Source organism: Balaenoptera borealis (assembly GCF_965194805.1).
Source record: "Balaenoptera borealis genome assembly, chromosome: 8".
In the NCBI taxonomy this organism is placed as follows: domain Eukaryota; kingdom Metazoa; phylum Chordata; class Mammalia; order Artiodactyla; family Balaenopteridae; genus Balaenoptera; species Balaenoptera borealis.
Window position 1 is genome coordinate 7,472,964 of NC_138865.1, and position 16,770 is coordinate 7,489,733.

The following is a 16,770-nucleotide window of genomic DNA, read 5'->3' on the forward strand; positions in this document are numbered from 1 at the left end:
ATTGAAAGCCTAGTGTGCTGTGACCAAGAGTTTGTCCTAGAAACACAAGACCGCGGTTTATTAAGACAACTATTAAGGAATGAATGTCAACAGATTAAAGGAGAGAAATCTCTGATCATCTCAATATACACTGAAATAGCAATTGATAGTACTCAGCATACGTCCCTTTAACAAAATCCTTAATCAGATAGAGATAGAAGGAAACGTCTTTAAGTTGCTGAAAGCGTATCTGACATAAGCTCACGGGGGTGGCAGCCATGTACTTCCTGGCATTATCACTGTCAACACATTTCTCACCTCCAGACCCGTCCAGTGCTTGGGCTCAATCCCTGTGAGCTACCCTTAATCCTCACCGTTGGTTGAGCTTAGCCACTGGGATCAGTTTCTTAAAAAGAGGAAGCATTAGTTGATGCTTCAATTATGTAGTTCCTAGAATTCAACACAAAGCCACGTTCAATCTCTGATGGGAATCATATCATTTCAAGGTCACTGCTTTGTCTGCTTGTGACATTCCTTAGGCATTTATTACAACTAATTTTGAACTATCTAACTGGGAAAACCCTGTGCCTTAATATTACCTTTCCCTTCGTCTAATAACTCTTTTATCTGTCAAAACTAATTTTGAACTATCTAACTGGGAAAAAACCCTGTGCCTTAATTTTACCTTTCCCTTCGTCTAATAACTCTTGTATCTGTCGATTCCTTTGTTTAGAAGAGCATATGCATTTTTCTCTTCAGTGTACACTTTTACTCCCACACATTTGAAAATGCAAAATTCATGGACAGGGGTGTGCTGAGAAAATAGACCACGAGGTACACCACCACCTTCTGTAAAACCAAAGAGACGTTTCCAGCAGCTAGCCTGGTGAGTTGTAAAAGCCAGGGAAGACATAAAAACTTGAGAATTCTGCCAAAAGAGAAAAGCAAGAAGAGTGGGAAAAAAATGTGCCGATACAAAGACAGAGAAAACCTCAGTTAATAACAACACGAACAGAACACCCCGTCTGAAGGTAACTGGCAAGGACTTGAGGAGGTGTTTGCAGCTTCATGTCTGTGGGGAAGAAGGAGGGAGGGAAGGAAGCCTAAAAGAGTTTCAAAGGGCATTAAAGGGACACAGTCCCTGCTGGCTGCTTCAGGACTTGAGCAGGAAGTCTGCTGCACGCAAGCCTCTGGGAGTTCTCCACCCAAGGGTCTCCCCACCAGGATCGTGGGCACCCCAACACCCTGAGTGCTAAACCCACACCTCCCCCCACTCTGCAGCCAGACCCTTGAACTTGCTCCCGAGTGCTGCAGGGAGAGCAGGTCCAGTGATTAAAGTGCTCGCAGAAATGCAGATCAGCACAAACTGGAGCTTTAGCGCCACTTTCCGGAAAACAAAAACAAGTTTCCAGCAGCCAGCCTGGTGAGTTGTAAGAAAAGAGAAAACATAAAGGCTTTAGAATTCGGCCACAAGAGGGAGCAAGAAGCGTGAACAGGTCGGCCCATAAAAATCCTAAAGAAGCCCAGACACAGCTGCACCAATGAGCAGTTCCCAGCTCAAGACAACCAGAGAATTTTTAAAATCATCAAGGAAATACGCCATCACCAAAAAAGAAAATAGTAATTCTCCAACAACCTAGCTCAAATCCATGAAATACTGTGATCTAGATGATAAAAAAATCAAAATAGCTGTTTTGAGAAAACACGAACGCAAAAAGACATCTGCACCCCCATGTTCACAGTTTAACCAAGCAGGACGCTATGGGGTCTTCCTAGGACAGACTCTCCTATGTCCTATACCTGCCTCGTTTGTAGAACAGCTTTAGTCTCCCAGGCCTCCCCTGTGTCACAAAAGGCTGGCTCAAGAGTTAATGATTGAGAGAATGTGAACATGTAGTAAAAAAGACGGCAGCTGGGCCAGGAGAACTGGTAACAATTTAAATGATAGATCAGCCATACAGCAGTCACAGAATATTTAGTTCCTCCCTGAAGGACACAGATAACAGTATCTAACACATATTCCTGAGTTGTTCTGCAGATACTAAAACCTCCACCAGATGGAAGACGCCATGTTGCTGCATGACAACCATGAGCATGCAGCCACCAGACCAACTTACCAAGAATACTCTAACGGGCGAAGTCATGCTTCAGTCATGAAGGAGAAATAAAGACTTAACTGAGAGACAAACGCTAAGGGAGTTGATCACCACTAGCACTGCCTTGCAAGAAATGGTGAAATGAGCTCCTCAAGCTGAAGTGAAAGGATGCTAATTAGTAACATGAAAACATACGAAAGTATACAACACAGGGCAAGCAACAGATCAACAGAAGCGCTCTTCATGGGTGAGGGACATCAAGAATAATGAAGAAAGATAATGAACATCAACCATGGCCTCAAGACCAACTGCAAGTAGCAAGGCCTGTAACCTTCCTAACCCTAGTGTTTCAGTATTTTTGAGTTATAACTAGCCACAATCTTAAAAACTCAGGGACAAGACAAAATAGGTTTAACATGGGGCAAGAGGAAATCTGAGTGGTGCAAGGGGTGGACATTAGCACACACTGTTGCTGTCCTGTTCTTATCCCTTGGCTTTCTTCTCTACACAGAGGGGGGTGCTTACTGTGACTACCCAGAGCCTTTTTCCTTAGGGCTTTTGGAGAACCACAGTGTACCAGAAGCAGTTAGTCTCCTTGGAAGCAGTTAATCAATGATGTATAAGGAGTTGTGTAGATAAATACCCCTGCTTCCTCTTCCTTCACTGGCACAACTCTGTAGGATCATCTACACTTCATTCCAGAGTTCACCACGGGAATGATACACAGTAGCCCCAAATGGTAACTGTCTTCAAAGTCATCCTTTTTCAGTTTCTTCTCTTCCTTGTCTCATTTCCCCACTCTTCTATGGGTGTTTATTGGGATCACCTTCCTAAAAAACTACTAGCATTAAAATCCTTGTCTCAGAGTTTGCATCTGAGAAAAAAACTAAGAATACCATTAACCATGTTTATCCTTAATTTGTGAGAACTCTCCTATTTTATTGTTATCACACAAGGTATCTTTTCTTAAGTAATCATGTGTGTGTGTGAAGTGTTCCCCATTACTACAAATATATTCTATGAAGGCAAGAATTCTTTTATTGGAAAAAAATTTTTTTATTGAAGTATAGTTGATGTACAATATCATAAGTTACAGATATATAATACACCATTCATAGTTACCATAAAATATTGGCTATATTCCCCATGTTGTACAATATACCCTTGTAGCTTATTTTATACATAATAGGTTGTACCTCTTAATCACCTACACCTATAGTGCCCCTGCCCCCTTCCCCCTCCCAACTGGTAGCCACTAGTTTGTCCTCTATATCAGTGAGTTTGCTTCTTTTTTATTATATTCATTAGTTTATTTTTCTTTTATTCCACACATAAGTGATATCATATATCTGTTCTTCTCTGACTTATTTCACTTAGCATAATACCCTTCAAGTCCATCCATGTTGCTGCAAATGGCAAAATTTCTCTCTTTTTATGGCTAGATAATGTTCCATTGTATGCATGTACACCACATCTTCTTTATCCATTCATCTGTTGATGGACTCTTAGGTTGTTTCCATACTTTGGCAATTGTAAATCATGCTACTATGAACACTGGGGTACGTGTATCTTTTCTAATTAGTGTTTTTCTGTTTTTCTGATATATACCCAGAAGTGGAATTGCTGGGTCATATGGTAGTTCTATTTTTAATTATTTGAGGAAACTCCATATTGTTTTCCACAGTGGCTGCACCAATTCCCACCAACAGTGCACGAAGGTTCCCTTTTCTCCACATCCTCTGAAGGCAAGAATTTTCTCTGCCTTGTTCACTACCGTATTCCCAGGACTTATGGCAGTGCCTGGCACATATTAAGTGCTCAAAACATGGAATAACTTAGTGTATTAAATAAATCGATTTTCTAATGTTGGCTCATCCTTTCCTTCCCAGATGAACACTACTTGGTCATGATGTGTTATTCTTTCACTTTGAGATTAAATTCAATTTGATGATAGTTTCTGTAGCATTTGTATCTATGTTCATAGGTTAGATTGGCTATTTTTATCTTTTGCTGTCTGTGGTAAGTAGCTTCTAAGATAATCCTCAACTATTCCCGCCCCTAGGTCCACACCAATGTGCAAACCTGTCCCCCTAAGTGAGGCCTGGACTTACCAACTTAGATATGATGAATAGAGTGTATGATATGAGATGGGATACCATTTTCAAAATTAGATTATTACAAGGCTGACTTTCATTTGGCGTTTGCTCTCTCACTCCTTCTCAGATCACTTGCTCCTGGGCCAGCCAGCTGCCATGCCACGAGTAGTTCTATGGGGAGGCCCATGTGGTAAGGGACAGGTCTGCCAACAACCGCGTGAGTGAATTTAGAAAGAACCTTCTCCCAGCCTTCAAAGGAGGATGCAACCTCAATGACAGCTTTGTCTGCAACCTTCTGGAAGACCTTGAGCCAACAGCACCCAGCTAAGCCACACCCAGATTCCTGACCCACAGAAACCGTGAGGTAGTAAATGTTTGTTGTTTTAAGCCACTACGTCTTGGGGTATTTTGTCATGCAATAATATATAACTAATATGTTGCCTTGTGACATACCTATGTTGTGGCTATTCTGTTTCATAAAATGTGTTGCACTTCCCTGGTGGTGCAGTGGCTGAGAATCCGCCTGCCAATGCAGGGGACACAGGTTCGAGCCCTGGTCCAGGAAGATCCCACATGCCGCGGAGCAGCTGAGCCCGTGCGCCGCAACTACTGAGCCTGCGCTATAGAGCCCACAAGCCACAACTACTGAACCTGCGTGCCACAACTACTGAAACCCACGTGCCTAGAGCCCGTGCTCCACAACAAGAGAAGCCACCGCAATGAGAAGTCCGCGCACCACAAGGAAGAGTAGCCCCCGCTCGCCGCAGCTAGAGAAAACCTGTGTGTAGCAACAAAGACCCAACACAGCGAAAAATAAATACATAAATAAATAAATAAATTTATTTTTTAAAAATGTGTTGAGTAGCCATCCAGCTTATTCTATCATCTGAATTATTATCACAAAATAGAAATTATCTATTCCTTGAAGGTTGTGCATAAAATCTTGCTCATTCTAGCACCCTTTGAAAATGAAAAGATAGAACTTCAACTACTTGCAATTTTATTTTATTGGCCAACTTTACTGACATATAATTCCCCAAAAGTGTCCACTTCATTCAGATACTTGGTATAGGGAGTTCATAGTATTCTATAATATTTGAACTCTTCTCTATCTGTTATTTTAATGGAAAAGAAATAAACCAAAAGAGCAATGATCTTTTAAGTGGTAAAATAATGCATTATATTTATTATCATCTTAGTAATTTTATGGGTTTTTCCAATTTTAAAATTAAAATGTATTATTTACAAATGAGAATTCAAAAATAAAATACACATATAGTATATAGGTATCTATGTACATATTTATGTGTGTATGTATTATGTTTGTTTTTATACAGAGGGAAAGTTATTAGCGATTTAACAAAAGTATACTCAGTAGAAAGATGAAAGATGTCAGAAACCTGTAGGGTAAGAAGTAAACGAAGAGACTTCCCTGGTGGTCTAGTGGGTAAGACTCCACACTCCCAATGCAGGGGGCCCAGGTTCAGTCCCTGGTTGGGGAACCGCATGCCACAAATAAGAGTCCGCATGCCGCAACTAAGACCCAGCGCGGCCAAAATAAATAAATAAATAAATATTTGGGGGGGGGAAGGAGTGAATGGTGAATGGAAAGAACTGGAAACAGAGAACATACTACTATTTTCCTGAGACAAAAGGGGGAAAGTTAGGGTCTTATGTAAAAAGTAAACTAAAGAGAGGAATGTTATTGTATCTTTTGCTTTCAAAGCACAGGAACTTGAGGATGTTTACAGACTGAAGGTAAGGAAACAATAAATTTAGAAAGATTGCAGCAACAAGAAGAAAAAGAAACAACTGATGCTGCAATGACTCCAAAGCTTTCAATACTCCTGAGTACAGGGAAGGAAGGTAAACAATGAACACTCGATTATAAATTATCTGAGTATCTACTGACTTTCTGGAGAGCTAAGTCCAATAGTAAAACCCAATAATTCCTAAGTCTAATTTATTATCTCATGGAAAATTAACTCCTTTCTCCTTCTGTTGTAACAATTTGTACTTTGGTAGCTTGATAGCTATCTGATTTTCTCCTCTGTGTTCTTTTAAGGAAAGACCTTTGTCAAAGTGCTTTATCTTTCTCTACTGAGGCCCTGAGCAATCTGGTGATAAGCTACCTTTCAACACTCACCTGGTGCCCACCAACCCACCCCCTGAATGCAGTGAACCTTCCTCTCACCTTTCCTTTGATGTCCCTGTCTACCAGCCCATGAGTCACCCAGTGTTCTTGGGCTCCCTGGGCAGCCTTCCAAGCCCATCTCCTGGCTCCAAATCTGCCTGGACGAGAAACAACTTTATAGAAAATGTCAAAGCATCGATGAAAATTCAGCCCTTACTGTTCCATAAGGGAACTCAACGATGTGTGCTCATAAATGTGATTCCTTTGCAATGTAACCTATGCTTCCAAAGCTTTTCATGATCAGAGGTGCGAAAGGTCCCCAGCCAGTCAGATTTAAGTAAACGGAGTAGTCATCGGGAACCAGCACATTCCCCAATGACCCGAAGACCCCTCTGTGAGTTTTTAGGGTACTGGGAGAGGCTTGTTCCCAGATGCCACTGCCCCAGCAACCTCAGAGGAGAAAAAAACCTGAACCCAGGCTTAGGGAAAGTCATCCCCAGAGCTTCCAGCCCCCTCACTGGCCCTCCTTAGGCTAAGTCTTGTGAAGTTTGCCTCTTCCAGGACCTCAATCCCCCGTCCCTCCACCAATCCTCCATCCCTGATTTAGCTCAAGATGTCATTTGCAAAGCCTCAATAGCCAGGGAGGACCTGCTCAAATAATTTAACTACATGTTCCATTAGGAGTGGAAGGGGTACCCAGAGGAAGCAATGGCAGAAAGGAGCTTCCTTCTTGGTCCTGACAAAAGTTACTCAACCCAGAGTAAGAGCGTCTAAGAAATTATGAAGACCAAATAAGATCATGAATGTGAATGCGCTTTGCAGTCTCTAAAATTGGCATTCTTACTCATGTCTTTTTTATTAAAACAAGCAAAAACTATTCACTGAGCAAGTAATCAACAAGTGCAACAACAAGTGCATATAAATATAGTAACACAGCGCGAAAGGAATGTGTAAGTCATCACCAAATGAAGCAAAGTGTTTTAGACTCAGAAGTTACTCGGTAAGTATTTGTTGAATTTAATTACATGGGTATCTTCCTGAATTGCTTTGATCCTGGTTTGGAAAGTTAGGCCAATTTCTTTACAAATAGGATAGGGGAGCAACTCTTGGGGTGGTGAGTATGAGCCCAGAATAGCTGACTATTTTTCAGTGAGTCTGACTGAAAAATACTTAATGAATCGTAGGTCAAATGTGACACTAGTGAAAAGAAGGAAATCTTCTCTGAATTCTAGGATAGCTTCAAGGCAGGCTAAAAGACTTCTGAAATACAGAAAATGCGACTTTTACCAAAGAAGTCACCATGCTTATAGCAAAACCAGGGGCTATGCACACCAGCCAAAAAGTGCTTGCTTCATGCTGTAGGGACCCATTGTGCTTATTGAAATGGACATTCCAAGCTCCATTTCACACATCCTGCATCATGTTGCAGCAATGAAATTTTGGGAATTGACTGTTCTACCACCCAGTGTTGTGACTTGGTAAGTCTGTTCATTCCTCTTGCCTGCATCTGGCTCGGATGTATACTGATTTAACCATTTTCAACCCACAAAATGTATAGAGAATTTTGCCAGTGGAGCCAGCTCACGTCTTCTTTAATCATTCCCTAGGCCGCCCAAACTTCTCCGGTGTTCCTCTGTGTTCATTTCCTTAGTGTCTACAAGGTACTTGTGCCACTTTGTCAGACACATGCTCAAGTTGTACTGCCATGGTCTTTTCTGTATTATTTGCTTTCCCAAGTGCATCTAAGGTCCACTCTTCCTTCCTGGACTCCCTCACACTGCATATGACTGTGATGTGTAAACAGTGTGTGTTCACTAAGACTTTAGATATAAAAGTCAGTTGATCTCATTAGTTGGTTGGACAAAGAGGCAATCAAACAAAAGCTTTTCTATATCTCACTAGCCTGTGTATGGCTTCAAATACGGTTTCATTGCTGAAGTCTGCTAATGTACATTCCCCAAAATTAATAATATTAATAAATAGGCATGCTATTATATCTAGTGCTTCCCTTCCTATTATTGGGGAAATAAATTGAATGTTTTTACTCTATAAATGTTGCCTTAACCTCCAGGAACCGTAAGACAATGATTTTTCAACAGAATATGTCTCCTTCCTTCACCGTGGCTGCTCTTTCTCTGTAAGTGCTGTGCATCCTACTGTCTTCGCCTACACCCTGCCAGCACTTGACAAATGTACGCTGAATAACTGATGGTCATGTCCATTGCATGATATCTCCTGATAATGAAGGCTCATTGGAACACAGAAATGTTCTTACCACTGTAAGGTTCAATAATCATACGGCAACTCACTTCTTGAGTACTGAACACAGAAAGAAGTTCTCTTCATCCCAGTTACGGATTCTCTCTGACTTATTCGACCATGAGGGTCTTGCTTTCCATCCTTGGGGTCCTTGCCTTGTTGTCCATAGTTCCTCAAGGTAAGCAGGAAACCTTTCATTTCAAAGTTATGAAAATATAAATGAAAAAGAATACAAGGTCTTCCAAGAGTTTGAAAATAAATTAGACAAGGGCAGATTGTACCATACGACGAAGAATGTGAGAGGAGTGGAGAATTGATTGTTAGGGCAACAGCCATAGGTGGTGCCCCCCAGGGATTTAACCTACTATAAACTCTTACTTGAAGACTGTGTTTGATCTAAAGAAGGTAGAAGGAGGTTTATAGAACACAGAAACTTTGGGGAACTGATAAAATGGAAAGTGTGTGGTGATTAGAAGAAGGGCCAGGGTGGAAAGGAGGCTGCTCCATCATCATCTGTGGTTTACAGAGCACTCTGACCTATGCACGGGCTTATGTGGAAATTACTTCACGTATGGTGGGAGCTAAGAGTCCATCCTCACACTTAACCAAGTAACCAATTATAATACAGGCATATTTATTGAATAATCAATCTAACCCTCCCAAATTAATTTTAAAATCCACCAATATTATGTAATAAATATACATTAATTGTTGGGCTTATCACTGGGACTTGTATTACTATCTAGTGACATCTTTTCTGATGCATGTACTACCTCAGATCACCTTGTAATACCTGGAAATTCAAGACTTCCCTCATTGTTCTTGGTTTTTTTATTGAGGTAAAATTCACTCTTTTAAAGTGTACCATTTCAGTGGTTTTCTGTATATTCCTAAAGTTGTGCAACCATCACCACTATCCAATTCCAAAACATTCCATCACCCCAAAAAGAAACTCCGTATTCATTAGCAGTCATTCGCCATTCTCCCCTCCCCTCAGATCCTGGCAACTATTAATCTACTTTCTGTCTCTATTGATTTACCTATTCTGGACATTTAATGTAATCAAACAACATGTGACCCTTTGTGTTTTCTTTCACTTAGGCCAAGGTTTTTCAAAGTTTATCCATGTTGTAGCATGCATCAATACGTAATCCCTTTCAATTGATGAACAGTATTCTATTAAATGGATACACTACCTTTTAATCATCCAGTCATCAGCTGATGGACATTTGGATTGTTTCTGGTTTGGAGCTATTATCAATGATGTTGCTCTGGACACTTACATCCAAGTTTTTGTGTGGATATATTTTCAGTTCTCTTGGATATATACCTGGGTATATTGCTGTGTTTTATGGTTACACTATGTTTAAATTTCTGAGGAATTGCCAAACTATTTTCCACAGCTTCATCCTTTATTTTACAATCCCACCAGCAGTGCTTGAGGGTTCCAACTTCTCCACATACTCACATACTCCGCTATGGTCCGTATCTTTTATTATAGTCATCCTAGTTGGTGTAAAGTGATATCTCATTGTAGTTTTAATTTGTATTTTAATTTGCATCTAATTTGCAACATTAATGATGTTGAACATCTTTTCAGTGTTTTATTGGCCATTTGTATATTTTCTTTGTAGAAATGTCTACTCAAATCCTTTACTTACTTTTTAATTTAGCTGTTTTTCATTAGTGGGTTGTCAGTTCTTTGTATATTTTGAACACTAAACCTTTAAGAGATATAGGTTTGCAAATATTCTCTCCCATTCTTTGAGTTGTTTCTTTTTAAAAAAATATTTGACTGGACATTGCTGTACCAGTGAACATGTTTCCAGGTTTGAATGAGAAAACAACTCAGACTCAGTTATCTCTGTGGGCAGAGGACATGATTTTATATGTGGAAACCCTAAGATGCCAGCAAAACACTTAGACCTAGTAAAAAAAATTCAGTACATTACAGAATACAAAATCAATAAGCAAAAACCAGTTGCATTTCTATATACTAACAACAAACTATTCAAAAGAGAAATTATGAAACCAATCCCATTTATAATAGCATCAAAAGAACAAAGTACTGAGGAATACAACTTAACCAAGGAGGTGAAAGATTTGTACACTGCAAACTACAAAATATTGATGAAAGAAATTAAAGGAGACGCAAATAAATAGAAGGCAATCCCCGTTCATCGACTGAAAGAATACTTCTAAAATGTTCATAATTCCCAAAGCAAATTATAGATTCAGTAAAATCCCTGTGGAAATCCCAATGTTATTTTTTACAGAAATAGAAAAAACAATCCTAGAACAGTTTTTAAAAATTTTTAAACAGATAAAAAAATTTTTAAAGAAAGGAAAGAGGGAAGGAAGAGAGAGTCCTAAAATTCTTATGGAGCCACGAAAGTCCCTGAACAGCAAAGCAATTTTGAGCAAGAAAAACAAAGCTGGTGGCATCACAATTCATGACTTCAAAATATATTACAAAGCTACAATAATTTTAAAACTATGATACTGGCATAAAAACAGACATGTAGAACAGTGGAAGAGAATAGAGAGCCCAGAGATAAGCCCACAGAGAGAGAACTGATATTCAACAAGGGTACTAAGACTACACAATGGAGAAAGGATAGTCTCTTTAACAAACAGTGTTCAGAAAACTGGATAGTCACATGCAAAAGAGTACATTTATAGAAAAAATCAATTCAAAATAGATTAAAGGTTTAAACATGAGACCTGAAACTGTAAAATTTCTAGAAGAAAACATGGAGGAAGAGCTCATGACATTGGTCTTTGTAATGATTTCTTGGATATGCACAAGCACAAGCAACAAAGGCAAAATTAGACAAGTAGGACTACATCAAACTAAAAAGCCTCTGCACAGCAAAAGAACAGTCAACAGAGTGAAAAGACAACCTATGGAATAGGAGAAAATATTTGCAAACCCTGTACTCAGTAAGGGTTTGTAAGTTCCTCGCAAAACACATGAGGAGCTCACACAACTCAATAGCCCAAAATAATAACAAAGCAATTAAAAATGGGCAAAGGACCTGAATAGATATTTTTCCGAAGAAGATATACAAATAGGCAAAAGGAATACAAAAAAAGGTGTTCAATGTCACTTATCATCAGGGAAATGCAAATCAAGCCCACAATGAGATATCACCTCATACCTGTTACAATGACTATTACCAAAATAATAATAATAACAAATATTGGTAGATATATGGAGTAAAGGGAACCCTTGTACACTTTTAGTAGAAATGTAAATTGAAAGAGCAATTATGAAAAAGATTATCAATGTTCCTTTAAAAATTAAGAGCTAGAACCACCATAAGATCCAGCAATTCCACATCTGAGTATATATCCAAAGGAAATGATGTTTAATCAGGATGTTGAAGAGATATCTGTACTCCTATGTTCATTGAAGCATTATTCATACTAGCCATGATATGGAAACAACCAAAGTGTCTGTCAATGGATAAATGGGTAAAGAAATTGTGATATATATATACACATACATATATGTGTATATATATGTGTGTATGTATATTCACACAACAGAATATTATTCAGCCTTAAAAAGAAGGAAACTATACCATTTGCAATGACATGGACAAATGTCCTGAAGGACATTATGCTAAGTCAAGTAAATGAGACACAGAAAGACCAATACTGTATGATCTCATTCATATGTGGAACATAAAAATGTAAAACTCAAAGAAGTAGATAGTATAATGGTGATTGCCAAGGTATGGGGGGTGGGGGAATGGTGAGATGTTAGTCAAAGGGAACAAACTTCCAGTTATAAAATGAACAAGTTCAAGAGACTTAATGTACAGCATGGTGACTATAGTTAATAAAAAGATAATAATACTGTATTACATACTTGAAATCCGCTAGGAGAGTAGATCTCAAGTGATCTTACCACACAATAAAAGAAGATAACCATGTGAAGTGTTGGATATGTTAATTATCTCATGGTGGTAATCAAGTCAATGTATATTATATCAAAACATCGCATTGTATACCTTCAATGTATACAGTTTTTATCAGTCACTCCTCAATAAAGGTGAAAAACACAAACACACAGGAAGAAAATGTGATATATATCAATATACAAAATAAATTCAGCCTTAAAAAAGAAGGAAATCCTGCTGTTTGTGACCCATGGATGGACCTGGAGGACATACGCTAAGTGAAATAAATCAGACAGCGAAAGACAAATACTGTGTGATCTCACTTATATGTGGAATCCAAAAATGTCAGACTCATAGTAACAGGGCCTGACGGGTGGAGGAAGCGGGCAGACGTTGGTCAAAGGGTACAAAGTTTCGCTTATGCAAGATAAGTTCTGAAGTTCTGCTACACACAGTACCTACAGCTAACAATACAGAGTTATCTATTTAAAATTTTCTGAGGCTAGATCCTATGCTAAGTATTCTTACCACAAGTAATAATAACAACAACAATAATAAAGGAGGTGAGAGGAAACTTCCGTATGTGATGAATATGTCTATGGTCTTGATGGTGGTGATGGTTTCACAGGTATAAACTAGTCACCGAACTTACTGAGTTGTATACATTACAATTAAACACTGAAAAAGACACATAATTACAGTATCACCAACATACAACGCCCATTGTATTAATGAATCTAGTCATTGGGCATCAGTAGCTGCTATTATCTCTGAAAGATAGACAACCAGACATTATGGGCCTCCTGATACAACACACACACACACACACACACACACACACACACACACACACCACCAACTACAGTACAGACAGCTAAAGGACTCAAACATGAGTCAGGTCAAGCCTCTGAATCCAGCTGCAAATCTGTGAAAATACGGAGGACACATGCTAATTTCTCCAGAAGTAGGGAAACACTCCAGGTTAAACACCCCAAGTTCTTCAACATAAAAACTGTAATAAAAGGTTTTGGGAAGGACCTGTAGATTTAAAGGGAATATCAAAAACTGTAATGAGAAAAAAAACTATAGTGTCTAGGGATGAAGTTCAGGTAATAAAACTATTTTTTTAAGTAAGGAAGTGGAAATGATTACTATTAAACTTAGGATAGGTTTCCTTGGGGAAAAGGGATAGAAGGAAACACCTATTAGAACTGGAAACCAAGGTGAGCAATTATGGCGTATGGGATCCTGTGCAGATCTCAAAAACTTCCTCAGTAAAGGAGATACGGCTTTGAGCCTAAATACACTGGAAAGTTAGAGCCAAGATCCAACTTGCCCATCCCATTCTCAATTGATTTTTTTTTCCACCAAGACAGGAAAAGCAACAAGTGACAACATCCCCATTTTCCCGCTACCATAAACCTTTACCTAATTTTATCTTAGTCTGCCTTCTCTTCATACTGATTTAAGGCTAACCCCTCCACTTGTATTATATACTAGATTTCATCCCCGCTCATTTAGGGACTTCACTTCTGAAATTAAACATTCTTTCCTGAATCATGAATCCCCACCGCTAAATGGATCATTAATTTTAGTCAGAAATATGCTGTGATAGTTCTTATCAGAAACGCGGTCCCTTTTCAACCACTGCCTCACCTATTACGCTACAGAAGAAACCCTCATTTTTCTTTATTCAGTACCTCCACTTTTCTCTCCTGCATTCCTTTTTGTCATTTTTTTCTGGGAAGGTTCTCTATCGTTGTTTTATTATGAAACACTTCAGATATTAACATATACAAACAAGTAATATAATGTTTTCTCTCTTCAAAGCCAGAAGCTTCTTTTTTCCTGAAGGATGTCCTGCAGGATACTCTAATTGCAGAATGAAGTGCAATACTAATGAATATGCAGTTAGATACTGTGCTGACTGGAGCATCTGCTGCAGAAGGAAGAAAAATGTGTTTAAGGAAAAAAAGAAGTGGTGAAAAGTCTAACTCCATCTTCTTCAGGCTCCCAGAAAGGAAACTAAAAATGTTTAAAACTCCCTTGTCTAAGTAAGAATAACTAATATGATGGCTAAAGGAAACTCAATGATAATTATATGTGTAGGTGGTGAGGTTAAAGTACATATTTTATAGAAGCTTACACTCTGTTTTCATGTGTCTACTTTTACATTTATTTCCCCAACTTATATCCCCACATTGTTATTTCATCTGTAGTACTATATCCCAGCCCCACCATTTACTAACTGTTTGTCCTTGGGCAAGTTCTTTAGTCTCTCTCTACCCTCAGTTTCTTTAGCTATATAATGGGATGACCATGTACCTACATCATGGTGGGTGTTGTGAGGATTACACGAGTTAGTCATATGTAAAGTTTTTTTTTTTTTTAATTTCACATGTGTTTTTTTTTTAGAAATTCACGTTTTGTTTTGTTTTGTTTTTTTTATGACTGTGTTGGGTCTTCGTTTCTGTGCGAGGGCTTTCTCTAGTTGTGGCAAGTGGGGACCACTCTTCATCGCGGTGCACCGGCCTCTCACCATCGCGGCCTCTCTTGTTGCGGAGCACAGGCTCCAGACGCGCAGGCTCAGTAATTGTGGCTCACGGGCCCAGTTGCTCCGTGGCATGTGGGATCTTCCCAGACCAGGGCTCGAACCCGTGTCCCCTGCATTGGCATGCAGACTCTCAACCACTGCACCACCAGGGAAGCCCATATGTAAAGTTCTTAAGCAGCACCTGACCCCAAGTAAGCTCTAAACATATTTACCAGAGAATGTGATCTTAGAGCTTTTGTGAATGTACTGAATCATTCTTTGCTGTCTCAGATAAAATTGATATTTGTTAAAATGTCATGTGGTTTTGAAAGTAAGGTATACTTTCTGTTTATGAGAGGTATAATCTTATATAAAAAGAGTATATTTATGCAACATTATCATATTCCAGTCATCTAGGACTGGAACACTGGTGTGAGGACTAAGAAGAAAGAAGAGACTCAAGATGGATTTCAGAAGTAGGACGGACAGAATGCAGTGGGCCTGTGATACAATGAGAAAAAGGAATGAAAGATGATACTGGTGTTTCAAAGCTGCAAAAGAGATGGTTAGCAACGCGGGTCACTACAACAGGCCAAAAAGAGAAAGTAGGCTGCGAGTTCAGGGAGTCGACCAAGAAATGTTTGATGTAAAGGAGTTTGAGTCACGGACAGGATATGATTATTAGTCCACTAGGCACATTTGCAGAAGTGTAACTTTATTTTTTATAAATGAACTTAATTCCTATTACAAACCTCATTCTACCTGGTCACAGAAATGTAAACTCAGTCGATTCAGAGTTGCTTCTTTCTTCTCCAAGTTACTTGCAAGTTTCAGAGGAGTTAGGAGTGGTGAGGCATCTGGGAGGGCACTGATTATGTTAACATTACTAGGACATTCTCTTTCTTACTTTGTCACTAGTCACTAGTCAAGGTACAACTGCTGAGTTTCCTCTTATTCTTAATAAAATTCTTAGAACTCTTTGGGGGAGGCTTGTTCTTTAGTGTACGGGATAATTCTGCTACTCATTTATCATTCCAGGTTGGCAGAAAGTCAGGCGGGAATAGCTGTGTCTTCACTACTTCCATGCTGTTCTCAGCCGTACAGGGATCCTACTACTGCTCCCCTCCCACCCTGGGGCAACCTGTGCGAGGGAAGCGGACAGAACAGATTCTCCCGCACGATCTCAGAAGGAAACAGCCCTGCCAAAACCTTGATCTCAGATCTCCAGCCTCCAGGACTCTGAGACGGTACATTTCTCTTGTTTAAGCCATCCCGTTTGTGTTACTTTATTACGGCAGCTTTAGGAAACTAATACACCATGCTTCTTGAAATTAAGAAATATATACCTAAATAATTCTTCAGTCAAAGAAGAAATACTTGAAAACTGGACACATTTTGCATTGACTAAAAAACAAAAATAGTCTATTTCAAAAACTGTGGGGTACAACTAACATACTATTCAAATAACAATTATAGCCTTAAATTAGAAGACTGAAATCAGAAAATAGGTTTGCTCCCTTCACCTCTCAAATAAATAGAAATCTGAAAGAAAGAAATGATGAAAAACATATTAATGGCAATTTAAAAATTTTAGATTAAAATGACAAATCTATAGAAAAAACAACTTAACCAAACTAGCACAAGAGAAAACAGAAAAACTAAATAGCCCTAAAACTCTTTTTAAAATTGAATCCTTTAATTAAAAACATTCCCACAAGTAAATTCCAAGCCTAGATTAACTTCTAGGTGAGATATATAAAGAAAA

General features: G+C 38.9%; 1 protein-coding gene across 2 annotated transcripts in view; it reads left to right on the forward strand.

Moving 5' to 3' along the window:
• Positions 1-16,770, forward strand: part of LOC309634065 (uncharacterized protein) — a 130,847-nt gene that overhangs the window by 102,116 nt on the left and 11,961 nt on the right. The window contains exon 3 of one of the 2 annotated variants that reach the window (XM_082403606.1): positions 4,299-10,055. The exons of the other annotated variant lie outside the window; for it this stretch is intronic. Within the exon in view, the coding sequence (XP_082259732.1) occupies positions 4,299-4,340 (42 nt within the window). The 3' untranslated portion in view covers positions 4,341-10,055. Of the gene's footprint in view, positions 1-4,298; positions 10,056-16,770 lie in introns of those variants that run through there. 2 annotated transcript variants of the gene reach the window in all.